General features: G+C 39.4%; 2 protein-coding genes across 5 annotated transcripts in view; one reads left to right on the forward strand and one right to left on the reverse strand.

Moving 5' to 3' along the window:
- gfra1a (gdnf family receptor alpha 1a) overlaps positions 1–881 on the reverse strand; it is a 100,520-nt gene extending 99,639 nt beyond the window's left edge. For both annotated transcript variants that reach the window (XM_026189507.2, XM_026189506.2), the window contains exon 1: positions 366–881. In XM_026189507.2, the coding sequence (XP_026045292.1) occupies positions 366–405 (40 nt within the window). In that variant the 5' untranslated portion in view covers positions 406–881. The remainder of the gene's footprint in view (positions 1–365) is intronic.
- A 3,128-nt stretch (positions 882–4,009) lies between these two features.
- On the forward strand, positions 4,010–25,655 carry LOC113035499 (coiled-coil domain-containing protein 172). Of its 3 annotated transcripts, XM_026191107.2 has the most exons (8): positions 4,011–4,201; positions 4,383–4,468; positions 5,922–6,038; positions 6,509–6,674; positions 9,287–9,388; positions 11,482–11,584; positions 25,056–25,131; positions 25,363–25,655. In XM_026191107.2, the coding sequence occupies exons 1-8, from the start codon at positions 4,123–4,125 to the stop codon at positions 25,396–25,398; spliced, it is 765 nt and encodes a 254-aa protein (XP_026046892.1). In that variant the 5' UTR covers positions 4,011–4,122; the 3' UTR covers positions 25,399–25,655. The 3 variants fall into 3 exon arrangements, with proteins under 3 accessions (XP_080144100.1, XP_026046892.1, XP_080144101.1); XM_080287974.1 differs by having other exon boundaries at positions 4,010–4,201; positions 25,056–25,655; XM_080287975.1 differs by lacking the exon at positions 4,383–4,468 and having other exon boundaries at positions 4,065–4,201; positions 25,056–25,655.

The following is a 25,655-nucleotide window of genomic DNA, read 5'->3' on the forward strand; positions in this document are numbered from 1 at the left end:
ATTAAAATATTACACAAATATGAGCTTTTATTATGAACACGCCACAAAAGAGTACACGGGCTATTTTTTGGAGCCACTATTTTGGAGCAGTTATGCACATAGTTGCCTAACTGGCACTTTCATTCAGCTGAAAGTAGAGTATAAATTGCTGTCACGTTCACTGTTGTTTGTTGAGGCACTGACAGCTCCTCAGAGTTTTTTTCTTTTTGGAGCAGTTTACTGCACAGTTGCGACCACACTGTACTGCGAGCAGCCGATGCGTCTGCCGGGCGCCTCTTTATTAATAGACCGCTACTAAATATTTGATGAAACTCTATAATCAATTCGAAGCGAGCAGTTGCTGGTGCGAATCAGCTTAAACTTACCTAAAACAGGAAGAAGAACATAAAACACAGCGAGGATCATCGTTTTTCCTCTGCGTGGGAAACAAAACCCCTTGTTGGAAAGTAATTTCTTAAGTTGATGCGAATTAACAATCGTTAAATTCCCAGGGTACTTCCACTGTATTGAAATCCATTGAAAAGGTGCAGCACTGCGCGCTCCTCTGTATACAGGACAGATCCGGCTCGCCTCATGCGAGAGATAATTTCCCCTCCAAACAAAGTGTCCAGTCCCGATTTCTGCTCTTTCCTTGACTCAATAGAGGGAGAGAGAGGGAGAGAGAGAGAGAAGAAGCGCTTCTTTTTTGTCTTTCCCGGGCGGGTTTGTCTTCTAACCGCGAGGAGACAAAGACAAGGGATGAAAGCAGCGGTGGAAAGCGAAAAAACGGGCGAGTGTCCTCCAACTCCAGCCAGTGGGATGCTTGCGTCTGTGCGTCTGAGCGCACACAGCCAACTGGAGTCCCACTGCTGTCTAGCGCATTCAGCAAGGAGGAGAGTGCCAGCTTCCCCCTCGCGCTAAAGTACAGTAATCTGATCATAAATTTACAATGATAGACCTTCCCATCAGAGCAACCCCCCCCCCCCCCCTTTTACCACAATCTCAGCACAAAAACTCAATCGTGAACTTTTAGCCCACTTAACTCAATAATGAACCAAATAATGTAGAATATGCTTTAGCGTTATGATCCTTTGGTTTTTAATAAACTTTCCATGACAAGTACTATTAAAATGGCCACTTTTGGTGTATTTTAACTGCTGCTGCGTGCACGTGATTACATTTAAGATAAAGGGAACCGACTTTAACAACCATTGATGTGAATGTGTGTGTGTGTGTGTGTGTGTGTGTGAGTGAGAGGGGGTGTTCACATTTGAGTGTGCATAAGCTGCACTGATGGGGAGAGGGCAGAGGGAATGGCTCCTGTGTATGTTTATGACATGATTAATATAGCAACACGTGTAGATGCTTATATGGCAGGGTTTGTTTTTGTTTTGTTTTTTAGATGTGAAGCACCTTTTGAACCTGGAGCGAGAAGGTGGGACGGATGTATTTCAGCTGTTTAGTCAATACTCCACACATATCACGCATTTGTGACTCCTCCCAGCTTCATATCGTTTTTATATTATTTGCAAATACCAAGATTAGAAGAAAAAAAGTGTTATGCAACAGTAGTTACCAGCTGTGAACACAGAGGACTGTTGCGTGTTTGCTCATGTCAGAGGTATGATATAATGTTTTTGATGGCTGACAGCAGCCTGACAGCGCTGAGCTGAGAAAAACCTGCCCTCAGTCTGACACAGAGGAGAGCGGACACTGTCGCCATCTGTTGGTGATTTGAAAGAAAAGTCACTTTGGTGCTTCTGGTGATGGGCAGCTCAATTTATTGTCACATGTATAGAAAGGCAACAAACTGATTATTACAAAAACAGGGATGATGCATCATGGAACTGCACTCTTCCTGTAACTCATTGATTGCCTGTATGGTATATTTAGGGGCTAATCCACTTGGATAAATACATATGTCAAGGAGCCGCTCTCTGCATTAACGACTGAGGCTGAATCAATCACGCATCCTGCGCCCAAAGCAGTAAATCAACTGCACATATATATAGAGAGAGGCAAGGAGCAGGTTCATTCACAGATGGGCTGTGAAGCAACTGATTTGAACATCAGTGACTTATCCCTTATTGAAAAAGGTAGAGATAGGTTGGTACAGGTCAATCCTGCAGGCTACATTGACATGACACAGGCCATGGATATTATTAAAAAGAGAACATGACTGGAAAAGAGACAGAAAATGAGATGAACGGCAGTCTCAGTCCGCACTGTGGGATAATTGTCTGCTTACAATTTGATGACTTTGCTGTTCTAACGTCTCCAAAGGGAAGTTTGCCAGTCAGGGGGGAGGCTCAGGCTGGTGATTTATGAAAAAAAGCCCTAATCAATATTTGATATTAATTTTGTAAATGAATGTCAGAATGATGTAGCCCTCTGGTCGTTTAACTGTTTCACGCAGTAATGTGTTTTATGGCACCGGATCAGAGGCTTTTTCTTTTCTTTTTTTTACTAGAAACCTGGTCAAAGTCTGGAATTGTGTGACAAATGTAGGCAGCAGGTGTAGATGGATTACTCTGAGAAAGCTGACTGCGCCGATACAGCACTTCATAACACTCAACAGTCAGGCTGAGTGGGGACTGATAAATGTCAGTGTACTGCCGGTCACTATAGTTAGGCGGTACTTCTCTAATTTATATTACCAGCAGATACAGGACAAGGATGATGACTCTGAAGAAGGAAAACGTCAATTTAATTGCTGACTTGAAGATTTAACACAGGTTGAGTTGTGATTTATCTGATAAATCCATGAACTATCTACAGTTAACTGAGGCTATATCCAGGACATAAATAATTAGCTGATTGATTGTGTTTTTTTTGTTTGTTTTTTTTAAATTTGTATTTACTTAGCGAGGATAGGTTAATTGGTAACTCTAAATTTCCCATAGGTGTTAATGCGGGAGTGAATGTGCGAATGGTTGCCTCTGTGAGGGTCCTGCACAGTATCTTAGCTGCTCTTCTGGATGGAAACGTTGGATGTTGTTCCTTGGATCTGTTGGAGCCACTGGCCTAGCTTGGGGGTCACTGCACCTAGTGCTCCAATTATCACTGCGACCACTGTTACCTTCACCCTCCACATTTTCTTGAGCTCTTCTCTGAGCCCTTGGTATTTGTCATGTTCATGTTCCGTCTTCCTGATGTTGCTATCATTTGGTATTGCTACATTTATCATTATAGCTGTTTTTCTGCTTGTCCACCACCACAGTATGTTAGCTTTTACCAGTTTGTCTATTTGTATGATGATATTTGTGGGTGTTACATACTGTGCAGGGGCCTGTCCTTTCATGATGGTTCCTCCTCTTGGAGGAGCACAGTATGTAACACCGGCAAATAGAAGAAGTGGCTGATATTGAGAAATCCTACCAAGGGCTGGAAAAAGCTGAACTGAAAGACAGCACAGAGGCACTAATCATAGCAGCAATGGAACACGCTCTGAGTATAAGGTCAATAGAGGCTGGAGTCTACAACACCAGGAAAGACCATGGGGTCTTGCCTGGTGGGGTCCTGCCTGGTGTTAGGACATGTTTGCAACTGTGCAACGTCCACTTGTTCATGTCCACTTTCCTGAACTTGAACTAATGTCTAGTAATGTGACTCACTGATTATTGTGTGTGTGATAAAACCATTTCTTTTTCTTCTTCTTCTTCTTATTATCATTATTATTAGTAGTAGCGGTATTTCATCAGATTTTGTACTGCTATAATGGAGGGATTTTCCAAATATAGAATCTATAAGTATAAGAGCATAAAGTATAAGATTGATTGATTTATTTTCAAAGGAACAATCTTTATAATATTTAATGTCAATATCATGATATCAAATGTCAAATTTAATTTAAAATAACTGAATAAGCAAAACTAAAACCAAACATTTTAAGGACACAATAAAAGTAATGACTCCTGACTGAAAACTATGACTACTAAAACTAAAGCTAAATATACTGAACTACAAATACAAATTAAAGTTTAACAACAACAAAAAAAAAAACGAATTAAAAAATGTTGCAACAATGTCACAATTATAATGAGCTAAGTCAGTCATTCAGACTCTTTGTCCTGACAGAAACTAGCCTCCTTAGGTTAGATGGTCTGCTAGCTAACTGTTTATTGACCCAGCTACTAAGCCAAAATGAGTTTGGACACACTTTTTCAACAAATTCTTTTAACTGAGCAACAGTTAGCAGAACAGACACAAAAAATCAAGGATGGTAAGTTTTGTTTATTTCTCTGAATCTGTTTTTTTTTTTTTTGCTTAATTATCACTCTTCAGCTAGCAAATAAGCTAACAGCTAAACGCTAGGGACAATGCTAAATATGTATCTATACAGGCTACTGTATTTTAATGTTTAATGTTGCATCATGTGATGTTTTTTCAAAAATGTTTTTTAGTCAAAATAGCCATCATCAGATGCAATGAGAAGATAAAGAGTGTCACTGAGCAGTATGGAAAGAGCAAAGAGGAACTTGATGAAAAGGTGAAACTGTTGCTAGTTGATGCTAACGAGTGAATTATATATATTTTGTGACCAGAGGCAAAGCCATAGCACTGTTTTTAAGATGCTCACATTTATTAGATTTTAGATATAAACCATTTGGTTCTTCAAATAACCCTTTGTGTGATGGTAGCCGTAGTTTACTGAGCTTAAATTCATCATATATAATGTCTTAAATGATCTTGAACTGTGTTTATTAAATATTTACACACTAGCTGTAAAATCATGTCACAGGGTGATGGAAAGTGTTCACTTGTTGCACTGTATTTTAGAAGGAGCCCCTGTAAATTGGTCTGTTTCATGGTACTGTGATTTATTACATAACAGCTTTATGTTTACACAGCTCAGTGCAAATTTCAGAGGTCCCATATTATTAATTTTCTAATAAAAATGAGTAAAATGTTGTTCCTGGAATGTTTTACCTGGGATGTAACATAACATGTGTGTATGTATAACAAAAATAATTAATATTTAATTTGTTGTGGTTTCCAAAAGGAAAGAGGCCATTCTACTCATCATCACCTTTATAAAACTGAAAAAATACACACATTGTAAAATATGAATAGAAACTGATTAATTAAAAAAAAGCAGACATTGAACTATCAAAGCAGCACAATGCCATATTGAGGAGCTGATCTAGTTTATGATTTAGAACACTTAATCTCTACATTCAATGGCTAATTTCCCCAAATAACATTACTGAGACCTTTAGTTTGTGAGATATAATGCCCCATTAAAAATAATTAAAAAAAAAGAGGCTCTTTGGTTTTTTCACAAATATTGCAAGGATCACACCATGCCCTACTGATGATTTGAAACACATGGCAGTGGTATCTTTTTTTTTTTTTTTTTTTTACTATTGAGACTGCTTACATTATGCAGATATGCAGGCTGTGTTCACTGCACAGTGTGTTTACAGCTCTCATGATGTAAGGTCTTATGGTTTATGAGAGCTGTCTTAAGATAATTACAGTGTTTATAGGACTTGGAAGCTGATTGTGCTCACTGAAACATGCTGCACTTTAGTATTACAGCAGAAGAAAAGCAAAGCTACTTTCTCCTCTTTAGCTCAAGAAACAGACTGAAATTACACCAAAAGTTATGCCCAAGGCAAGAATCTACCTTCCTACATAATCGCTCTTTCTTTATGTTTATGATATCGATTTAAAAAGAAACCTGAATTGTTGCTGAACTAGTTAACGAAACAGGATGTTTTTAGTTACAGTTTCAAAATAACTCCAGTTATTATGTCTGTCTCTAATAATCAGGTATAGAGTATATACTGATTGTTCCAAACTAGAACTTTGATCTCATTTCACCCCGTCTGGTATCAAGTGATATTGCTCACATACGAAGCATCACCAATCCATCTCCCTCGCTGTACATCTGTCTGTCAGCATGTGTGTCTTGATCATCTCCTGTATTTATGCTTCAGGCTCAGCAGTTGTCTGCAATGAGGCTGCGGTGTGACCTGGCAAAGAAATATGAGAACCAGATGTTAAAGCAAATTGAAGAGCTGCTCTGTCAGAAGAACCACCTCAGGGATCATCTAGTAGGTTGAAGCCTGGATCAATACTTATCTCTCAAATTAGACAGGTTGTATCCAATATGGATACCTCTTCAGCTTTAATAGCTTTAACTTCTTGATTGAATCACAGTACTATATAGAATGACCCGATCAATTAATCAGTGAAAACACAGATCAAAAAAGTGGTACCCTTCAGAGATGTTTGCATTTTCGTAGAAACTGAGTTTGACATTTTAGAATTGCTTGTTTAAAATTCCACAGGTATTAAACTAGGTTATGTAAAAAATAATGTAAAATCAGAGCCTCATTTTAGAAGCAGAATCCCACCAAAAATGGTGGGATTCTGCATTCTACACAATAAGCTCTTAGAGCAAAGATTTTCTTTTTTTTCCAAATGTTATCATAATTATACAGTAACATTAAGTCTGTAGTACCACAAGGTCTGTTAATATTGTTGTTAGAAGTATTTCCCATGATCCTCCTTTTCATACCAGACCAAGATAAAGATGGTGGCTAAAGAAGAGGAGGAAAACTTCCTTCAAGAGATCTCAAGGTTTAACAGTGACTTCAGTCTTAAGGCGAACAGAGAAACAGTCTTCAAGAGCCAAACTCACACTGTGCTCCTGGATCTGGAGAAGGAGGTGGAATCGATACACAAAGGTTGTAAAACACTTTACTGTAGTGTTTTCAGGGAAGACAGAGGTTACATGAAACAGATGTGGCCCTGAATGCTGCTCTAGAAATTATTAGTTATTTTAGAAATGGGCAAAATAGATCTCCAATGCCTATAATTCATGAAAAAGAACGTTTTCAAGGACTCCATGCAGCACACTCTTTCTGCTTCTGTGGGAGTTAAGAGAGTGAGTAGCAGCGAGGTGCTAGTAAAGAAATGCACTTGATTCACTCATCATTAACAAGTGTGACCACCTTAATAAAAACAGAAATTTTGCCAGCTTGCTCGTTTGGAACATTTACCATAATCTTCCCAGGAATGGATGTCCCAACAAATTCACGCCAAGGTCAGATCGTGCAGCGTTTAGAGCAGCGGTCCCCAATATTTTTTGAGCCACGGACTGGTTTAGGTCTGACAATATTTTCACTGAACGGCCTTTAAGGTGTGTCGCAGATAAAAACAATAAAATAAAACCAGTACCGGTACATAAAAAAAGACGATTAATTCATAACACATGAGAAAAGACCCAGAGAAACCAAGTTAACGATAAAAACCCTTAAAACCATAAATTTCACACCCGAGCCTCAACTCTCGCAGCCCGGTGGGGACTGCTGGTTTAGTGAAACAGCTAAAATTCCTACAGCTACATCTCAGACTCACTTAGCATGTTAAATGTTAAAGTTCATGGCAGTATAATTAGAAAACGACTGAATAGCTATGCCTATTTTGGAGGGGTGTCCTGATTTATCTTAAAGACTATGGCATTGAAAAGGGCTTGAAAAGTTGAACAAACTAAAGAACTTCAGGATCAATGTCCTTTGACCAAATTGTAGATATCTGGCCATAATGCACACCACCCTATTTGGCAAAAACCAATGAAAGCATCTCAGCACGAACACTGCAAACCATCTGTCAAGGACGGTGGTGGAGGGGGGGATTATTTGGGCTTGTTTTACAGCCACCAGCTATCTGTAAATAGTCACTAACATGTCAGGTCTAGTTGAGTATTGATTTAGTCCGCAAGTAAAAAGCCCTAATTTGGCAGATCAGGTGATCTCATTGCCAGCTCACTGCTGGTTGGGAACCAAAATCTCATATCCCGATATAAGATAACGATATAAATCACAAACGATATAAATCACAAAAATTTAACATTTTTTGTAAATTCTGTGAATCTCAGGCAGCTCGACTTGCGTGAAGTGTTTCCAGCTGCGCATCCTTTACCCGGAGCCGAGTGTTTTAACCAATGCATGAAACTATACATTTTTAGACATAAGTTGTAACGGCCGCCGTTTTCTTTGTATTTATTACATGGCGTGCTGCGGGGAAAAGCCTGTTCTAACGTTTGGGTCTAAGGTTTCTTTTTTAGCACCTGGCGGCGCTTTTTTACTCTCATCCGTAAATAATCTGCTCTTTCACGTGATTCAGTTTATTTTGAAAAGTTTCAACAGGATCTTGAGCTTTATTGTGAAAGGTTTAAGTGGAACATAAACAAGCGGACACGCGAAGGTGTTACCGTCGCTGTTGCTAATGACAACGCATAAAAACAGGTGCTTGTCCATCAGTAATGTGGTTATATTACATTTAAGAGAAAGAGAGAACTTTAAGAAATTAATATAGCCACTACAGTGACCATCAGAACGATGAACAAATATTGTCGTAAACAGTTTATTTTGCGACACCACGAAACAAACAATAGTGTAAAATGAAACGCTAGATGTTTTTATATCGTCATCCGATATATATCGTTATATCGAACAGCCCTATACCCTTCTACATATTCTGTTTGCAGATCAATGTCCTGTAAGATTTTCAGGATACTATATAAGCTGTTGCCACACAGCTGCAAGCTGCTTTGCATCCCACCTCCTGCCCAGCTTATCATTTTATAAGATAAGATAAGATAAGATAAGATAAGATAAGATAAGACTTTATTGATCCCACAATGGGGAAATTTTTGCGTCACCTCAGCTCAGGTACAGATATATTCTTTTGACTGAAGTGGTCCTGAATGAAATGAATAATTGCTACATCTACTGTGTATGAGCCCAGACATCTCATAGTAGTATAACAGTTGCCTGCTAAATATAGAAATGCAAGAAACTATATCTGTTTAAACACCCAAGATTCCAGTATAATCTGTGTTAAGTTGGTTATTGAGCTCAGGACTTATAATAATTATATAAGCTCACACTCAAACACCTGGCGTTTGCTGCACTATTAATACTTGTGCTGTGAACATATATATCTATTAAAGTGTGGTTAGATATTTAACCACACAAAGGTAAAGTAAAGGTTAAATATCAAAAAAGGTTTTAGAAAACAAGTTTAATGTAACAAAGGTTTTCTTGACAGTTTGAAACCAGCCAAACAAAAACACTGTGTTCATGTTTTTAATGTAATCGTTAGGATAACTAACAGCTCTTATACAGGCCTAATATGAAGTGATTTAAACTCAGGTTGTGGCCCCTATGACAACCTTTGCATTATTTATTTGTATTTTTGTCCAGCAGTATACATTCATTATAGAGTTTCTGGTGATTATTACTCAATCCATGAGAACCTTTGCAGATTTATCTTTTCCTCTTCTATAATTTAGAGAAGGAGTTGATGAGCTGCACAAACAGTCACATGAGCTCCATTGCAGAAGAGAAGAGAGCACTCCTGCTTGAACTACAGAGTCTGAATGATATCGACGAAGGTGAGCAGCGAAGGTTCATTTTATGCAAAACAGACCATAGCCATATTTTTAAAAGGACCTCTGTAAGCTCCTTTAATTTTTCCACATGCATTCACACAGCCTTTAACCCAGACCAGCAGTTATTTTATAATTCAGCTGGTCTGCCAAGGCAGTTTAATCTTGAGCCCAGATGTTAGATCTTCTACAACATATTTCTGGCTCCATGAACAGGTTGAGCGGGTGTGCTTGCCGTGTTTTTTAAATCTGAGTTAAGGAGGCTGTACACACACATACTGTAATAAGTCCTTTCTAAGAAGAGGAGCCAAACATTCCATGTCAAAGTAAATCCAAAAGTCCACAACTTTGTTTCTGTCCAGGGTTTTACCACATAAAATCCAAAAGGTGAGGCAGAACAAAGTCCAAAAACCAGTCTGTACATGAAGATAATAAAAATGAAATAAAGACACTGGCAAAACAAAGCAAGAAGAAAAGCTTATACTAGAATTATAAGAAAGGGCTGGAAGTCTTGACTGCCAACAAGACAATCTGGCATGGAACCAATGGGAAAGTGAACACACACGAATACACAGGTGAGTAATTGGCTGATGTAGAACAGGTGTGAAAGAAAACTGGCAGCAGACTGAAAAAAGTTAGCAATTAAATAAAATGTAAGAAAACGGACAACAAATTAAAACAGGAAGTGAGAGAAAGAACGTAACAAAATTCAACGTACCATCAAAAGATTAAGAGTGGAAAGGTAGTTGGTACAGATGACATACCTGTGGAGGCATGGAGCTGAGCTACATGAGAGATTGTGTGAGCTCTCCAGAACCTCACAAAGTCTTAGAGAGTGAGAGGATGTCTGAGGAAAGAAAAGTGGTGTCAGAATTAATCATTTAAGATTGTCATTTATCCTTAGAAATATATATCCATTCGTATGCTGATAAAAATCATATCCTTATTAGGTCTGATAAGATTCTGTGTGCACTTGTGTACCATGAGATGAGAGGAAGCAGTCTCGATGTTATAATTCTATTATAGCTTTTGAAACCAGACTGTCCTGTTCTGTTTAAAAGTGCCAGAGTTCACACCTTTAAATGTGAGTTTGAGAGTTTGAGATATGACCTATTGCAAGTTCCTGTTTTTATAGTTTAGCAAGATGCTTACTTCTGCATACAATTTAAGTTCACTGAAAGGTCATATGTCTATGTATAGAATGGCTGGAAACACACACACACACACACACACATACACCTGCACACACACACAGAATACAGACACTGATGTTGCTCAGATATGCCTGTTTTAAGAATGTCACGTGTATTTGTAATTGCATATTCATGAATGATTGCTTGCTGACAATAAAAATAACTGTAGCGAAGGAATCAGTTGAAGTTGGTCGAGTTCAGGTGAAGGAATCTTTTCCTCAACTTTGATTGACTTCCCTCGCGAGCCACAAACACAGAGAGTGCCTTCTTGCCTTGTTTTGTCGTGCAGTTGTTGGTCTCGTGTTCCAGCGGGGTTTGTGCCTAGATAAACCCAACAAGTGGTGTACTGGTTCAGGCTTTCAAGAACAAGGGTGCTGTAGCTGTAGCTACTACAGAGGAATAAAATTGATGAGCCATATCATGACGATATAGAATACAGATATAGAATATAGTTATGATATGGTCTCAAGACAGGAACTGTGTTACTCCATGAGTAAGTCATGTATGTATGAGAGAATGAGAAGCACAGACTGGCTGCAGTGGACAGTTTTTGTTGTTTTTAACATTTAGTTTCACTTCACTACAGAGAACTTCTTTGTCTTTCATGACTTTGGTCTTCTTTGTGGCAGGAGCTTAACTAAAAGATCGACAAACACAGAAGCGTAGCCCACATAGCTGTTTTTGGCACTGCCCTCTTGGTGAGGGTACACAGCTGCATGACAGTCTGCAAGCTCTGTGTAGGACCAACACACAACCATACCAGTCCCTTTAGAATAAGAAACTTTAACAGTTGTAGTGTTGTATAATCCAAACCTTGTTCTGTTGTTTTAACCGTGTAGCTACAGCATGTGTCTGTCTTCCCTGAGTGACGTCGTCTTATGTTTGATTTATTACTCCTGACTGCAGACCTGGATCGGCAGCTGAGTGAGGCTGAAGCAATGACAGAATCTCTGAGATCGGAGAGCCAGCTTGTCAGTCAGAAACCTCTCACTGACAGCTCCTGTCTGAGGTGAGTGCTGGATAACTGTCTGGATGCTGAGGCAGGTTTATGCATTTGGACACATAGATGGAATCTACAGTACCAGATTTACTTGCAGTTACATCATGTCACAGAATAATCTTTGGGAGGTCCAACACAGTAAATATTACAGATAAATAAGACATAAAAGAGCAGAATTACATAAAAACACAGCATTAGGCTTCTCAGCATTTCATTAACAATATTTCCACAGAGATTCCTGGCGTTTTAAACATTCCTTGCTGAGCAGCTGTGATTTTTAATTAGTTGAGAATTTTGTTTTGTGAATGCTGTCGGAGGACTCGGTGTTCAGAAGCACAACCGCTGTCCCCTCTCTGCAGGACCCTGTGGTTTTCTTTAGTGTAACTGCAAAAAATTCCATCTCAGTAGTGGTATTATCAGCTTTGGTCATTCTTACAACGGTAAATGTACTTAAGAAAAAGACAGACGAAAGAAATGCTGCAGAGCCAAGCATTCTGGCTTTTAAATTAAACTGTTTACAAATGGGAGATCTGGATCATACCAAGAAGGGCTGAATAGACCAGTAAACCCAGTTCTTGTCTTGCCTTTTTTCTCCGTCTTGATCCTGCTGGGTAGAGTCCAAACATAGAAGTGTAAATAACAGCACATTAAGGCCATTTGGTTTAATTAAGGCTTTGATCTGGAGTTTATTTCATTTTGTCAGCAACTGGAGAAAAACAACCAACTGAGGCTATTGTGATTGATATATTTATTAATGATGACAGTGTAAAGCTTAGCATTCAAGCTAAGTGTTTAATCAGCTTTGGTTTTAGTGGAATAATAAATCATGCTTTAACCACAGACTGTATATAAACGATGGGCATAGTAATGCATCATGTTCATTTAGTAAATTGCTGCATTTACAGTAAAATAGATGTTAAATCAGGGTATGATGGATATTTTGAAATCTACAAGTAGGAGCCTGCAGTTTCCCATCGATCTCTGCTCACCGCATTTCACAAAGTGCTTAGCTCGAGGTGCCAAAATGGAGTCTGATCTCGTGTCTGCTGTCTGTGGCTTTAACTGGAATAATCTATAAAGGAATTCAAACACACTCATACATGTCACATGTAGAAAACCATGTTACACAGAAGTCTGTTTTTTTTAGGTCACTTCAATAGTTTGGATTTCTCTAACAGTAGTTCTTTGACTTTCAAAGCAAATGAAAAGTATTGAATCTGTTACCATTAAGGCTCCTCAAAGTCAAGTCAAGTCAAGTCAAGTCAAGTTGGCTTTATTGTCACTTCAACCATATACAGTTTAACAGTACACAGTGAGGCGAAACAACGTTCCTCCAGGAACCAAGGTGCTACATGCAACATAAATTTACAACATAAATTAACAGAAAACACTAAACTAGCTAACTAAGAGGCCTAGTTAGCTGGCTAGCAGAGACAAGACAGACTGACCTAACATAAATTACAACATAAATTAACAAAAAAAAAAACAAAAAAAAAAAACTAACTATCTAACTATCTAAGGAAGACTTTTTTTTTTGTTATCAGACAGCAGACAATAAAGCGCACGTGCAAATGTGCAAACAGAGCAGCAAAGTGACAGAATGATAGAAAAACACAACGTAACTTAATAATAAGGTTTTGTGATGATGAGTTGAGGTAGTGGAGGAACAGTAAACATTCCTTAGTGTAGCAGCAAAAATTAGGAAGTACAGAAGTTAGTGCAAAAAGTCCAGTAATAATATTGTGCAAAAGAGCATTTACAGGTTGGTGTGTACGATGGTTTGGTGGTGTAGGTCAGTGTGTTTGCGCTTGTGTTGATTAGTCAGTCCAGTCTCAATGTTTTGAGGTAGTTGAGTTAACCTGAGTGATAGTGTGTGTGTGTGTGTGTGTGTGTGTGTGTGTGTGTGTGTGTGTGTGTGTGTGTGTGTGTGTGTGTGTGTGTGTGTGTGTGTATCAGTCAGTCCCTTTTTGCTGAGGAGACGGATGGCTTGTGGAAAAAAGCTGTTGCACAGTCTGGATGTGTGTGCCCGAATGCTTCGGTACCTTTTTTCAGATGGCAGGAGTGTGAAGAGTGTGTGAGAGGCCCAACAGGCTCAGCTTTCCGATCAGTTGTTGGGGGATGATCGTGTTGAATGCTGAGCTGAAATCTATGTACAGCATTCGGACGTGTGAGTCCTTCTTGTCCAAGTGTGTCAGGGCAAGATGGAGTGCAGTGGAGATGGCGTCGTCCGTTGAGCGGTTATGGCGGTATGCAAATTGCAGTGGGTCCAGTGAGGGGGGCAGCAGGGTCTTGATGTGTCTCATGACGAGCCGCTCGAAGCACTTCATGATGGTGGGTGTAAGTGCAACGGACGGTAGTCGTTGAGACAGGACACAGAAGACTTCTTGGGCACGGGGACGATGGTGGTGGCCTTGAAGCACGTGGGAACGACGGCACTGCTCAGAGAGATGTTGAAGATGTCGGAAACTTTAGGGAGACTGCTTTGTCAGATACAGTTATTTCATCATTCTTTTATCTTCTAGTGGGTATGAGCTTTATTGTCATGACTCGTGCTGTGGCAGGCAGAATGTAGGACCCAGATGCAGGACTTGAAACGAAAGGTTTAACTGAAGGAGGCAGCTTTAATGGCTGTGCAAAACTCAATACAAGAAAACATAAATAAAACTAGAAATATATAAATATAAAAATAGAAACTTTGGAACTACAAACTAAAACTAGAAACTCAGAAGAACCATTTAGTGATAAGGACCAAAAAGGCACAGCAAGACACACAGCAACATAAGGTAATGACAACACACGGACAGACGAAAACACAGGGCTTAAATACACCAGGAAGTGACGAGGGAATTGGAAACAGGAGGGAGACACAGCTGTGACTAATCTGACCAAACGAGACAGGGTGGAAGCTAAACTCAAAACAGTGAACACAGGACACGAGACCGTCAAAGTAAAACAGGAAATACAAAACAGGCAATCCAGACGCAGACTTGACAAGGAGACACGGATGACAGAGAAGACCGAGGAGATGCACGAACATAGAAACCAGGAAAGAACAGACAAGAAAACATAACTGACTTGACACAGAGAACACAAGGGAGGCACAGTAACAAAACCTAAGATCTAAAAATCACTAAAGTATAACCAGAAATCACTGAATCAAATAATATTAATAAACAAAAACATAAACACTGAGTCACCAGACTCAGGACCGTGACATTTATAGCATGACATATTGAACTCTGTTAGTATCATCAAATGTTATCAGGGCCTAAATAACAACAAAAGGAGGCACTGATCATAGTAATTTTCACAGCCAGAGAAAACAGTCAACAGCACAATATAAAATTGAGGGCTGACGAGTTGCTTGAGAACATTAGATGACTGTTTTAGTATCCTGTGTTCAGTTGGTGTTAAAAAGCTAACATTAGCTACTTGTTAACAAGTTGCTACAGTTAGCCAAGTCACTTGGACACTTTCAGTGTAAAATGACCTAAACACTCTCAGAAAGCTTCTGAGCTTAGCTTCCATGAATATAGCAGCTTAAAAGTGACATTTCCCATATGGAAAAGATATATATAAATCTTATAAAGTTTGTATCTGTCTTGTGTGAGACTTGTATGAAAAGCATATAAGAGTGAAAACAGATATAAGATCCCGTGAAAATTTATATAATGAAACTTGTATGTTTTGGATACTTACTAAAAAAATATATGAAAGTAATGAGAAAGTGGCCACTTTCATGAGTAAATCATGTAAGCCTTATATGATTTACTCATGAAAGTGGCCACTTTCATGAGTAATCACATATAAGTTTTTACTATCTCTTTTCCATATGGGTTGTTTGAAAGAGGACCAAACTCGTGCTTCACATGTAGGAAAGCTAAGCATCAAGATCCCTCTGTGCTCACTGTTTTCTCTGTCCGTTATATTACATTGTTAATAGTTGTTAATCGGTGCAGTTCAGTATTCAATTATAAATATGTGGGTGTCACAGCCCTGGGTTCTCTGTTTTTGAACTCCTAAGTTGTGTTGACGAATAATCGTCTTTAGCTTGATTCTTTGTTTATTTATTGCGTTGTCACTTTGGTGCTTCTGTTCCAGTTACTTTGGTGTTTATAGTATTTGTTCTGTCAGTTAAACGTGTCTCCCCTGTGCTCCCCATGTGTAGTAAAGTCTCTGTCACTTTGTTAGTGCTCCCCTTTTAGTTATTTCCCGTATTACTTTGATAGTCGTTTGCTTTAATTTTAGTTTACTTTTCGTGTCTCATTGAGCCATGAGCAGTTCCACGTCACCTCCTGTGGATTTAGTTCCTTGATATGTCATACTGTTTCCCATAGTTCCTGCTGTTTCTGATTTTTCGGATTAACCTCTAGTGTGTCAGATGGTTATTCATGGAGTTCCTGTCTGGACATTTTGTACCAACACATCCTTCTCCATTGAATAATCAGTCTGTGTTCATCCTGCTAAGATATTTAAACTGAAATCCATAGCCTTTGATCCATGTGGTTTTCATTTAGCCTGTCTTTGCTTTTCAGTTTCTTTATTCTATTTTTCATTCATATTTCCATTCAAATCTTTCTAACGATGTTGTTGTTGTAATTTAAATCTGTTTTTACTTTGTGCTGTAGCCGTAAAGCTACATGTCTTAATGTTTCTTATTTCTCAGTAAGTACAAGAAAAATATATACATGGATTTTTTTCCCCTGTTCTGTCTGACAGTGTAACAATCAGAATTGCTGTCTGAAGGCCAAAGAAAGGCCAACAGTGGTCTGCGTCATAGTTATATTTTATTAGAATTTTATTAGGATTTCTTTATTTTGGATTATTACATGCCATGCCAAGCGGCTGCCAGGAAGCAAACCAGTACACACTCGAGCACCCAGCCCCGGACACCGGGAACCACCAACGCAATGGCGGGTTGGGGCACTGGGGTAACCTGAGATGTGCTTAGAAGAGAAAGAGTCTTAGACCTGACCTGACACATAGGCATAGACAAACAGGCACCCACAGACACAAACACGCATTCCCTTCCTTACGCACACAAATACAAGAATTGTGAATACTTAAATATAAAACTAAACACTAAAAAGAAGCGGCAGAAAGCACCCGGAACGACATTTAGGACAGAGATGTGCTCCCATTGCAGTACAGATGGACAGTATACAGTATAGATGCATGGCATAAATTACATTCTTTCCTACAGAAACATATTGAAACAGGTTCACCCTGTTGCTACATTGAGAGACGTCCTTTATTTAATTAAAGGTTGGAGATCAATAGTGTTCCAGGAAGGAAGGGTCATTGTTGTTGCTGATGCTGCCACTTTGGATAATGTCCTCTCCACAATACCACGGATCAGTTTTGTTTCAGGTTTTGAAATAAAGATATTAAAGAGGAAAGGAATAAGGGCATGTAAAAAAACATTTGCTTCCCTTTGGTGTGCTTTATTTATATTTCTCTATATATTAATCTTCATGTGCGCTTCCTTTTTTTGTTAGCCCACCTTTTGTCTCTCGCTCTCTCTCACTCTCTCTGTCTTAGTATCATCTTAAATCATGCATGTGCGTGGCATGTCCTGTTCATCCATCAGCCTCATTAAACATACTAGGTCCTTCATTACCGCTGGGCTTATTAGCCCCGGGAAGTGCTGAGGATGTAGCTTTGGCGGAGACACCCCCTCCTGTCGTAGCCATTCTTATGATCATCCATTCTGAACTGAAACCATCAATCCTGTCTTTAGCCACTGCAGCGTCTCTTTAAAACGCATATTTAACTCTCCGCTTATTGATTGTTGGAAATTGAATGCATGTCAATTTGAAAGAGTGCAAGAGTCATTTAAAAAGTGTTCAGTGTGCAAAACAGTGGCTGCTGGTGCAGACTGGACACTGTCACAATAGAAAGATACTTGAAATATGCACCTATGTGATTGGAATCGATTATATAAGAGCTGTATGTATTTTATTATGTGTCGGATTTTCTTCACTGACATATTACTGGCAAATTATTTATGAGTGTTCATTTAAAGATGTCATAGCTCTGTAGAGTTCCAGTAAAAGCCAGCAGAGACCACCAACAGCCAAAATGCCAAATGAGTATTGCTTTAGGGACATTATTGCGTCGATTGAAGCACAGCCTGGTCGCCTTAAAAATCGGATTTGTAAGTTCCAGAGAGAAGTGTAAAGTTTAAAACGCGTCTGTTGGTTTTCAAACTGTGAAAATGCAATTTTAGGCAGGCTGTTTTATTGTTTCATTAACTTCCAATAAAAGCAGAAACGGTTCGTTCGTCTTCAATTCAGGTGTAGCTCAGTATGGATCCTCCACAACTGCCATAACAGTTCAATCACAGCCAAGGCGTCACGCTGCGTGGATCAAAGTCCAATGGTTTATCAGAGACAAACTGAACTGAGTAACACAATTGTATGTTTATGAAATTATAGTGTGAAATATTAACTCTGCTGCCATAAGCGCAGACTGCTTTTAAAGGCACAAGAAGAAGTTTGTTTCAGTCTGTAACTGAGGAGCAGCAGTCCATAAAGTTCACATATGTGATTACGTTCAAGTGCATTTTTGATCTGTCTTTATCTGATATACTTTATGTGATTGCTTTGTTTAAAACTTGTCATTGTTATTACATTTCTTCCAAGATATTGTTGCAAAAGTGCTAATTTTTAAAACTTTACAGTAGTAACAGCTTTTTTCTCCCTTTTATTCTAATCTTAGGTTTAATTAAGCAAACACTAGCAGAGCACGTTAAAACTTTCAGTTTACACATATCACAGTGAAACTTGCCCAGTTTTAATGATATTAAGGCAATAAAATCATCATCACAACTTCCATTCATTATATTTTTGTAAATGCATTTTTTACACATGATTAGGACTTAATATTATGTCCCCAATAGCAAAAAATGGTTCATCATCATCATCATTTATTTATTTATATAGCACTTTAAAAACACACCTGGTAGACCAAAGTGCTGTACAATACTAATATGCACATAGTAATAAAACCAGACATAGCAATAAAGTTAAAAAACAATAAAAAATTAAAAAAATTAAAAATTAAAAAATTAAAAAAAAAAAAAAATATATATATATAAAATAAAATAAAAATGTCAGTTACCCACAGAGTTAAAAGCCAGGGAATAAAAATAGGTTTTTAATAAAGACTTAAAAACTGGCACTGATGCAGCCTGTCTAATATGGAGAGGAAGGTTATTCCAAAGCATCGGCGCGGCAACAGAGAACGCTCGGTCTCCTCTAAGTTTCAGCCGTGACTTTGGGACCGAAAGCAGCAACAGCTCAGCTGACCGAAGGGAACAAGTGGGGACGTGTGGCTTCAACAAATCAGACAAATAAACAGGTGCCAGACCATTTAGAGATTTAAAAGCCGATAAAAGGACTTTAAAACGGATCCTGAATTCAATTGGAAGCCAGTGTAAAGAGGCCAAAATCGGGGTGATGTGATCAAATTTTCTTCTACCAGTTAAAAATCGTGCCGCAGCATTTTGCACTAATTGCAAGCGTGACAAAGTGCCCTGCCCAACCCCTGTTAAAAGAGAATTACAATAATCTAAACGTGAGGTAATAAAGGCATGAATAACGCTTTCCAAGTCACGCTTGGAAAGAAAGGGCTTAACCTTTGATAAACGTCTGAGGTGATAAAATGCTGATTTTACCACCCCGTTTACATGGTCATCAAAGGTGAGTGCAGAATCAATTTTAACTCCGAGATTTGTGATCGAACTCTTTAGTTGGGAAGTCAAAGCTGCAAGATCAACATCCAGAGTATGAGAAGAACGATTTGGGCCAAATAAAATTGCTTCTGTCTTCCGATCATTAAAATTTAAAAAGTTGTTTGCCATCCATGCTTTGACATCAGTAAGGCAGTCAAGCAGAGGTCCAGTTGGGAGACTATCAGAATGACTAAGAGGTAAGTAGAGCTGGCAGTCATCTGCGTATAGATGGAATGGCACTTTATGCTTTCGGAAAATCGCGCCAAGAGGCAAGAGGTACAATGAAAACAATAACGGCCCAAGAATAGATCCCTGTGGAACACCCCAAAGCAGAGGGGCCACAGAGGATGAAGCCGACCCCAACTTAACACAAAATGTCCTATTTAAAAGATAGGACTTTAACCACAAAAGTGCCGAACCAGTAATTCCCACACCGTGCTGTAAGCGGGAGATCAGCAAATCGTGATCCACAGTGTCAAATGCAGCTGTCATGTCCAACAAGACCAGCACTGCATATTTACCACGGTCTGTCGTTATCAGGATGTCATTCATAACTTTTACGAGGGCTGTCTCCGTGCTGTGGAATGGCTTAAAGCCGGACTGAAAGATTTCTGACAATTTAGAGTCATTCAAGTAGTCCATCAACTGAGTATAAACAATCCTTTCCAGAATCTTACTAAGAAAGGGAAGCTTAGAGATGGGTCTAAAATTTGATATGACTGAACTGTCTAAGCCTGGTTTCTTAAGTAAAGGATGTATGACTGCATGCTTAAATTCCCTAGGTACTTGACCAGACAAAAGACTAGTATTAATAATGTTCAGAATATGTGGTCCGATGATAGGAAATACCTTTTTAAGAAAACGGGGAGGAACAACGTCATTTGGAGAGCCACACGGTTTAGCATTCAACACAAGTTTCTCTAAATCAGATAAAACAATTGGTAGGAAAGCAGAGAACAGACTTGAGCAAGAACCATGCATGGCTGGGTCAGCAATAGGTAGAGTCGGAGGTCTCAAACTAGCAACCTTTTCCACAAAATAATTAAGAAACTTATTGCACATAACCGCAGAAGAGTGCAAAAGAATATAGCCTTCCGGATTAAGTACAGAATTTATAGTGTTATATAGAACACGAGGGTTATGCGAGAGTTGAGAAAAATAGGAGTGCTTGGCAGCCTTTACTGCTCTCTGATAGACTTTCCAGCTAGTCTTAAGAGCTTCCATAGAGACGCACAGCCTATCTTTTTTCCACCGTCTTTCACATCTTCTACATTCTTTTCTAGCGGCTCTGGTAAAATCAGTTAGCCAAGGACTAGCCTTTGGCTTGCATTGTCTGAATATAAAAGGAGCGACAGCGTCGAGGACAGATTTACAAGCAGAATCCAAACAAGAAACTAATCCATCTGAGATGGACAACTCAGGAGGATAAGAAATAAATTGGTCAAACAATATGGAAAACCGCTCGGCAGTATCTGAGCCAAAAGCACGATAACATCGAGCAGGTACAGCACGCTTAAGAACAGGATTAAAAAGAACAATATCACATAAAATAGGCATATGGTCAGAGAACACCGCATCCTCGACAAGTACGTTTTGGACAGATAAACCATGTGATAAAACCAAGTCCAGTGTGTGACCACGTTCTTGAGTGGCACCTTTAACAGACTGAATAAAGTTAAAAGAGTTCACTAAGTCCAGAAAGTCCTTAGCCAGGGGCTTCCCCGGGCAGCAGACGTGTATATTAAAATCACCAAGTAAAAGGATCTGGTCATACCGTGATGCACAGTCAGCAAGAAACTCTGAGAACTCGGATAAAAACTCCTTGTTATATTTTGGGGGCCGATAAACAATCGCACACAACAGCGAAGACGAATGGCCCAGTTCACACAAACAGAGTTCAAAACTGGTGTGGCATGTTGATGGGGATAGCTGCTTAAAGTCAAGATGTGCCTTAAAAACAACAGCTAGCCCTCCTCCGCGACCAGAAACTCTCGGAACACTAAAAAAGGCACAACCAGCCGGCAGTAATTCAGAAAAGGCACTTAACTCACCGGGTGGAATCCAAGTTTCAGTCAAGCAAAGAAAATCCAGTGCATGGGAAGCGAAAAATTCCTTCAAAATGAATGTCTTATTTGCCACCGATCTGGCGTTAATTAATCCCAACCTGAGAGGAATTGGCTCGGGAGCTTCCGAGGCAGCAACAACCAGATCCACAGGTCGGAGGTTTGTTTGGTCCACTCCACGCCAACGCAGATGTCGGAGAGGAGAGGGTTTTGCAGAACCCTTCTCGAGAGATCCCACAACAGGAACCAAGCAGGAGTCCACCGGGTCCAAAGCACGCAACGGCACCAAGAGTAGCGGGCAGGATCGACAAATTGAGCGAAGCTCATGAGGAAAACAAGAGATCCTGAGTCTCAGTTTGACAAGGCGACCTCCACGGTTACCTCGTCTCTTGCGTCGCTTCCGCACATCCAGTGGCAATGGTAAGGAGCGCCAGTGAGGTGGTGTTACTTCCAAATCGGGAGGCAGAAAGCCTTGGTTGTCATTTCCAAACCGAGCTAAAGCTTGGGTAGATGAGCCTATTTCCAATAATGTCTGGCGATCATAAAACAATGCAGGGCTGACATGTTGCACAAAATTGACTAAAAACAATAAAATAAAACAAATAGAAGAGAGCGATAGACGGCATGCCAAACACACAGGCACCATCTTTCCATCCGTTTCTCCATTTTTTCCCGTTCATGGTCGCAGGGGGCTCGGGCTGGAGAGACAGACAACCACTTACACTCACATTCAGACATATGGTCAATTTAGCAGAGATTCAGATCATTGGTTCACCTGACATGCATGTCTTTGGACTGTGGGAGGAAGCTCACACAGCCACAGGGAGAACATGCAAACTACGCACTGAGAGGCCAGTTAAAACCCAGAACCTTGTTACTGTGCCAAAGGTGCTAACCACTGGACTAGGTCACCTACTAACTGGAAGGTTGGCAGTTCGATTCCAGTTTGCATGCCAAATATCCTTGGGTAAGACACTAACCCCATGTTGCTCTCCGATGCATCTATTAGTCTGTGAATGTTAGATAGAAAGTGTTTAGAAGAAGTTGTGTAAAGTGCTCAGATTGAGTAGAAAAGCGATATTTAAGAACCAGTCCATTTACTAAAAAATATAAAAAATAGTCCCATGAAAATCTCTATATCGTTGTTGTTTTATGTGTTCAAACTTTTCTTAAATGTTCTGATTTTTCTTCGGCCTTCACCACATTTAACCTCCATGTTTTAATCAGCAGACTTTTAAAAACAGTTTGACATGAACAAAAATCTTTTGGGCTGGATTCCTGACTTTGCCCCTGGACTGGCGTCACACTGGGTTGCGTGCTTTCACTCCTACCCTTTGTGTCCTGTATCAGAGTGGGTGTGGAAGCAGGACCATTTAAAAGTATGCAGATGACTCTGTTAATGTTAGACTTTACCTGACCACGCATATCCTTTGCATTATGAGCTTCAGTTTCTTCTGGATAAACACAGTAAAGCCAGCTTTGTTCCTGTGACCATCACTCAGATGAACAAATGATAGTTTTTGATATCCTACATAAAGCAGTGATTTTGGATTTATCTTCTAATTATATTTTATTCTTTATATTTGTCGTCTGTGTTTGTTTTGAAAATGTGCATGTGTGGATGGATGACTCACCTGCTGCAGACGAAATCTGCCTACGAGTACAAAGTAATATGACCCTGGCTGAATATGCAGATAAGGCGTCATCTGTCTAATTCCTCTCTTTTTATCATTTAGAAAATGTTGTCCAAAAAAATCTGCTCTTGCAACATTTTTAGGAATAGAAAGTTCTATAAATCAGAACATAGATGGGACTAAAACGTCAACTCTGAGTCTGAGGAAAACTACTTTTTAAGAAAACGTGACCTTTAAATATGTGGAGTGAAAAATTCTGCGTATTTCTTCTGGGGTAAAAAAAATATCATGCTCTGTGTGTAGCAGCTATGATTTCCTAGAAAAAGAGAACTAAGCAGTGCGTATACATATTTGAGCTAAATAAAAAGTCTGGATTTCCAATTACTAATTGAATTTGCACATCAGTAGTTCGGCTTTAACCAGACTAAAAAGCTTTCTGCTGGTCTCAAAATGTTTCTTTCTTTCATTGACGCATTCCTTCTGCATCTGTGTGTCCTCATCTTTTATGTCTCTTCTCACCTGCAGCCTAGCACTTTAAAACACCCAACCCGCCTTTAAAAATTTCCATTTGAATGATTTTGGTGTGAGAGAAATTGCTACACTTGATTTATTGCTGTCACTTCATTTTATACTTAGAAATTCGTCCCTCGTGGTCTTCTGTTCATCCTTATATCTGTGGAACAAGCTCCAGGAGACATTACTAAATACACAAAAAAAGGGAGAATGCAGTGTTGACTGCAGCTTTGTGGAGGAGCCGCAGAGTCTAACATTTTAGGCTGTGAGTGTTTGTGCTTGTCTCTACACTCCTCCTCTTCAGCTGTGACATTTGTCATACATGGTGTACATTTTGAATTAACAGCGCACAATTATGCCTCATGCGGTTTAGTCACTTTTATCAAGTACTGCAGTCCCTCGGTCTGGCTTCATTTTCTTAGTGTGCCACAAAGGTTACATCATGCAGGATCTGCTGATCACAGAATGATCTGTTACCGGTTTTGGCAACAAGGCGTTGGACTTCTGAGGCTTCCACCTCTGAACGCTGCCTGATACATAGAGCACCAGAGCGAGGGTTACCCCAGTGACTCATTGTAGCTGAGCCAGTAGATGCTTACTGGCAAAAGCCTCCCCAAGGCCAGTGTGGGGCCTGGTAACCCTGTCCTGGGTGAGGTATCATGGACGATTTTTCTCCTCATCATAGCTCTGAATCTAAGATGGGTGAGGCGTTCAGTCATTTGGAACAGGGTTAGGTTACAGAAGCTACTCCTCTACATCAAAAAGAGCCGTTTTAGGTATGCGTCTGATCAACATGCCTCCTGTGTGAGGTGTTTTGTGCATATCCAACTAGAAGGAGGCCCAAGAGCAGACGCACGGGAGAGATTATGCCTCTTAGCTGGCTTGGGAATGCCTCTGTGTCCCCCTGGGAGGTGGCTGGGGAGCAGGAGGTTGGGCATCTCTGCTCAGACTGCCCACACTTTTCCCTGCTGACCCAGATAAATGGCAGAAAATGGATTGGTAGGATCTGTTTCAAGATAATTCATCAGTTTTTAACTCATGTAAATGTACTGTCAGTGGATGCTGGGATACAGTAAATTGTAAATTCCTTAGTTGAACCATAGTCCTAATCCAGTAGTGAAATTGTTTTTGTGCAAACAGTCACCGAGTCAAACGCTGTGATTTATGTTGCACATATAGTTACAACACCTCGCTCTGAACATTCATCTGAAATGTCAAACAGTCAAGTAAACTCAGACTTCAGGGGAAATCTGTTTAACAGATGGCAGCTATTGTGTTCATTTTGTTGTTTTTCAGAAAGCATTTGAAATATTTTGTGCATGTGGATTCGGTGTTCCCACCATTATAAATACTAGAGGGAAAATTGTATTATGTTATGTATTTCTTTTATTTTGGACACAATAACAAAGCAAAAGTAAATATAATGATAAAAACAATATACCAGAAAAAAATAAGCAGTTTAAACTCTACATGCAAAAATGAAGTTTATCCAAATGTTATGTTTTGTTACTGACGTGGTTTTATTTACTTGCCAGGCTGAGGAAGGAGCTGGAGATGCACAAAGAAGGACAACTTGAGCATCTGCGAGAGGAACTAAGCTCAGAAATTCAAGTTGGTGGCTTTTATTTAAATTATTCCATTTATTTTTTTCCCTTTTTTAGCATGACAGTCATACACAGATGCTGTCAAATTTGCTTAGATGTTTTGAAAGGTAGTTGTGGGCAAACTTCCAAATGTAACACATGAGCTAAAATGCATATCTTTATTCATTTGCAAAACATTTGTCATTGTCACATTTGTTCTTTGTAAACCTATTTTTTTTCCTTTCTTTTTTAATTGCAGAAGCTGGACAGCAGCCAAGGGGCTGAGAAGTGTTAGGTTAGGCACGCTGATAATTTGCAAAGTTTATCTTGTTTGTCTTATGTTCAAAAACAAAGATGCTGATTTACAGACGGTTAGTTTCTGCTTCCCTGCTGTCTTTATTCTTCTTTATCTCCTAAGAGTCTTAACTAAGCCCTGGATAATATTTGTTTTTCTATGTGTGGATTGAATATTTTCTTTCTGTTGGTCTTTACACTTTTGTGCCCATTTCTGAGAAAAAAAAACAAGTTTATTAAAATGTATGAATCCTTTTT

Source organism: Astatotilapia calliptera, chromosome 13 (assembly GCF_964374335.1).
Source record: "Astatotilapia calliptera chromosome 13, fAstCal68.1, whole genome shotgun sequence".
Classification (NCBI taxonomy): Eukaryota; Metazoa; Chordata; class Actinopteri; order Cichliformes; family Cichlidae; genus Astatotilapia; species Astatotilapia calliptera.

What these genes read in the sequence shown, in the direction of transcription:
- LOC113035499 (XM_080287974.1), top strand. Translation starts at nt 4,123, where the DNA reads ATGAGTTTGGACACACTTTTTCAACAAATTCTTTTAACTGAGCAACAG. An exon ending in GACACAAAAAATCAAGGATG is followed by an intron (nt 4,202 to 4,382) that starts GTAAGTTTTGTT and finishes AATGTTTTTTAG; the next exon opens with TCAAAATAGCCATCATCAGA. An exon ending in ACTGACAGCTCCTGTCTGAG is followed by an intron (nt 11,585 to 25,055) that starts GTGAGTGCTGGA and finishes TTTACTTGCCAG; the next exon opens with GCTGAGGAAGGAGCTGGAGA.